This window comes from Sprattus sprattus (assembly GCF_963457725.1).
Source record: "Sprattus sprattus genome assembly, chromosome: 14".
NCBI lineage: Eukaryota > Metazoa > Chordata > Actinopteri > Clupeiformes > Clupeidae > Sprattus > Sprattus sprattus.
In genome coordinates, this window is record NC_137912.1 from 21,535,175 (window position 1) to 21,538,293 (window position 3,119).

The 3,119-nt window shown below is 46.7% G+C and overlaps 1 protein-coding gene across 2 annotated transcripts in view; it reads right to left on the reverse strand.

The window, feature by feature from the left end:
• Positions 1-742: 742 nt before the first annotated feature.
• Positions 743-3,119, reverse strand: part of sfmbt2 (Scm like with four mbt domains 2) — a 47,514-nt gene continuing 45,137 nt past the window's right edge. For both annotated transcript variants that reach the window (XM_080850852.1, XM_080850851.1), the window contains 3 exons: positions 2,710-2,955; positions 2,107-2,235; positions 743-1,187 (listed from right to left, as the gene is read on the reverse strand). In XM_080850852.1, coding sequence (XP_080706978.1) covers positions 1,047-1,187; positions 2,107-2,235; positions 2,710-2,955 — 516 coding nt within the window. In that variant the 3' untranslated portion in view covers positions 743-1,046. The remainder of the gene's footprint in view (positions 1,188-2,106; positions 2,236-2,709; positions 2,956-3,119) is intronic.

A 3,119-nucleotide genomic window follows, 5' to 3' on the forward strand; every position in this document is an offset into this window, starting at 1 on the left:
GGCTACGCTCTATATAGACTATGAACACAGGGATTAATAGAGTTTCAGCAGTTTGTATCTCAAACAAGTGAGGGTCTAAGGTGGCACACTAGTTTAGTGTGTGTGTGTGTGCGCGCGCATGTGCGTGTGTTTTCCTGTAGCTCAAATGGTTCTAGAGCAAGATGTGTGTGTGTGAGTATGTTTCAGTACACATGTTTGCGTGTGCATGCGTGTGTGTGCATATGTGTGTGTGTGTGTGTGTGTGTGTGTGTGTGTGTGTGTGTGAGTATGTACTTTATGTGTTTGTTGTTCATAAAGCTGGTATCAGTAGCAGGGAGCAGGAATCAGAACACATGATACATCCCAAGGAAAGTTCTTGATAAATAAAGCTAATATATTATGGTTGTTTCTTTTGAGACTCTAAATAAACAATAAATATTTATTTCATTTCTTTTGAGATGAAACAAAAAGAAATTAAGAAGCCTTTGCCCGAGAGATGTTATCATAGGGAGACAATGACTGCACACACACACACACACGCACACTCTCACGGGCACACACACACACACACACACACACACACACACACACACACACACACACACACACACACACACACACACACACACACTCTAACAAACACCCTCTCTCTCTCTCTATTGCTTTCTCTCACACACACTCCACACACAGACACAATCTCTCACTCACTCTCTCACACACACACACCACACACACACACACACACACACACACACACACACACACACACACACACACACACACACACACACACACACACATTCACAAACAAACACTTTCAAAGACACATACACATACAGGTAAGTATCAGGACTTCCTGAGTTGTGATAGGATATGATATGATGGTATACGCCCCCAGACACAGATTGGACCAATTAGAGTGTCAGCAATCATGGTGGGCGGAGCTGTATGAAGAGGTTTTTGTAAGCAATGTTTGACAATATTCCAGTGTTCTAAATATTCTGATGGTGTACATGCTGCCATAACATCCATTTTGTCACATATTTGTGTACGTGTGTGTGTCTGCATCACTTTGCGTACTGCGCATAGAAGGCCACTTTGACCCGTTCTATTTGGTGGCACAGTTTGATAGCAGGACCCAGCTTGAGGTCCATGCACTCCTGCACAGTGGGTAGAGTCAACAGCAACAGAGCCTGGCCATCAATATCCTACAGGGAGGGAGACAGAGAGAGAGAGAGAGAGAGAGAGAGAGAGAGAGGGAGGAGAGAGTTAGACAGAGAGAGAGAGAGAGAGGGAGGGAGAGAAAGAGGGAAAGAGAGAGAGAGAGAGGGAGGGAGGGAGAGAAGGAGGTAGGAAGGGAGGGAGAAAGAGAGAGAGAGAAAGAGGTAGGAAGAGAGAGAGAAAGGGAGGGAGGGGGGTTAACACTCTTTTAGTATACCTCTGTCTAATATTCTTACATGACTGCACTAATAAAACACATCTAAATTAAGAAGCTAAATCAACACCATCATCACATCTGTTTCCTTAGTGACACCTGATGTAATACAGAGAGAGAGAGAGAGAGGAGATAAAGATGGAGTGAGATAGAGAGAGGTGGAAATGAAAGAAAAAGAAAGAGAGAGGGGGCGAATGAAGAGAGACATAAAAAGAGAGAGAACAAGAAAACAAGAACAAGATATAGAGAGGTAGACAAAGATCAAGACTGGTCATGGTGAGAAAGCTGTGTCTGCATGTGCTTCTGTGTGTGTGTGTGTGTGTGTGTGTGTGTGTCTGTATGTGCTTCAGTGTGTGTGTGTGTGTGTGTGTGTGTGTGTGTGTGGTTGTGTGTGTGTTCATGTGTGAGTAACATATGCACAGTGATATATATCTAATACATTTTTATATTGTAAACAAACTGGCAAGTACAATCAAGGCTAAATTGAATTCACACTATTTGGTGAATCACTGAACCACTGAATCAAAGAATCACCAAATCACAGAATCACGGTGAACATGGTGCTGACAGAACAGTGATACACTGTGAGTGTGTGTGAGTGTGTGCACGTGTGTGTGTGTGTGTGTGTAACAGTACGTGAGTGATTAAATGTGTGTGTCTGTATGTGTGTGTGTGTGTGTGTTTGTGCATACCTGCTCCTGAAAGATTTTGGAGAGGGCTGCGCAGTCTGTGGACTTGATGAAGTCAACCACGTCTGACACACTCCACTCCAGTGGGTTGGTCTCCAGAACCAAACACTCTTCCTCCTCACACATACCCACCTGCAGGGGGAGAGACAGACAGACAGACAGAGGGAGAGAGAGAGATAGGGAGGGAGAGGGAGAGAGAGAGAGGGAGAGAGAGTGAAAGAGAGAGAGAGAGGGAGAGGGAGAGGGAGAGGGAGAGAGAGAGAGAGAGAGAGAGAGAGAAGGGCAGGGGTGGAGAGAGGGGAGGTATGAGGGAGACAGGGAGGGGTGGGGGTGGAGAAAGGGGAGGGAGGAGGCGGAAAGGGAGAGAGAGAGACAGAGAAAGACAGATAGAGGGGTGAGGATGGAGAGAGAGAGGGAAAGAGAAAGGAAGTGGGGGAGGGAGCAAAAAACACAAATACAATGGGGGGGGGGGGGGGGTGGTTCATCATGTGAGTTTCATCATTTGGATCTGTGAGTGTGTGTGTGTGTGTGTGTGTGTGTGTGTGTGTGTGTGTGTGTGTGTGTGTGTGTGTCTGCTTCTATGGTATTGATCTGTGTGTGTCTCACCTCTGTATGTGGTCGCTTGGCTGGGGGGTAATCAGCAGTCTCGTTGTAAGACAGCGTCCGCGTGGACCTCCGGCGGGAGGGCCTGTCCTCGGATGGTGTCTGCCCTGGGAAGGTGCCTCGATGCTGGGTCACAGCTCGCCGCGGCCTCCCCCTGGTCGGAGCTTCTCTCCTCTCCTCTCGGGGCTCAGAGCTGCTGTATTCATCACTAAGAAATGGATCCTCATCATCCTCATCCTCATCGCTGTCCTGTCAAAGTCAGAGAGAAGGAACAGTGTTCAGTGTGTGTTTTTGAGTGTGTAAGTTCATGTGTGTGTATGAGTGCTTGTGTGTGTATGTTCATGTGTGTGTGTGTGTGTGTGTGTTTGAGTGTGTATGGGTGGCTGACTGTCAGTGTATGACTGTTTGTTTGT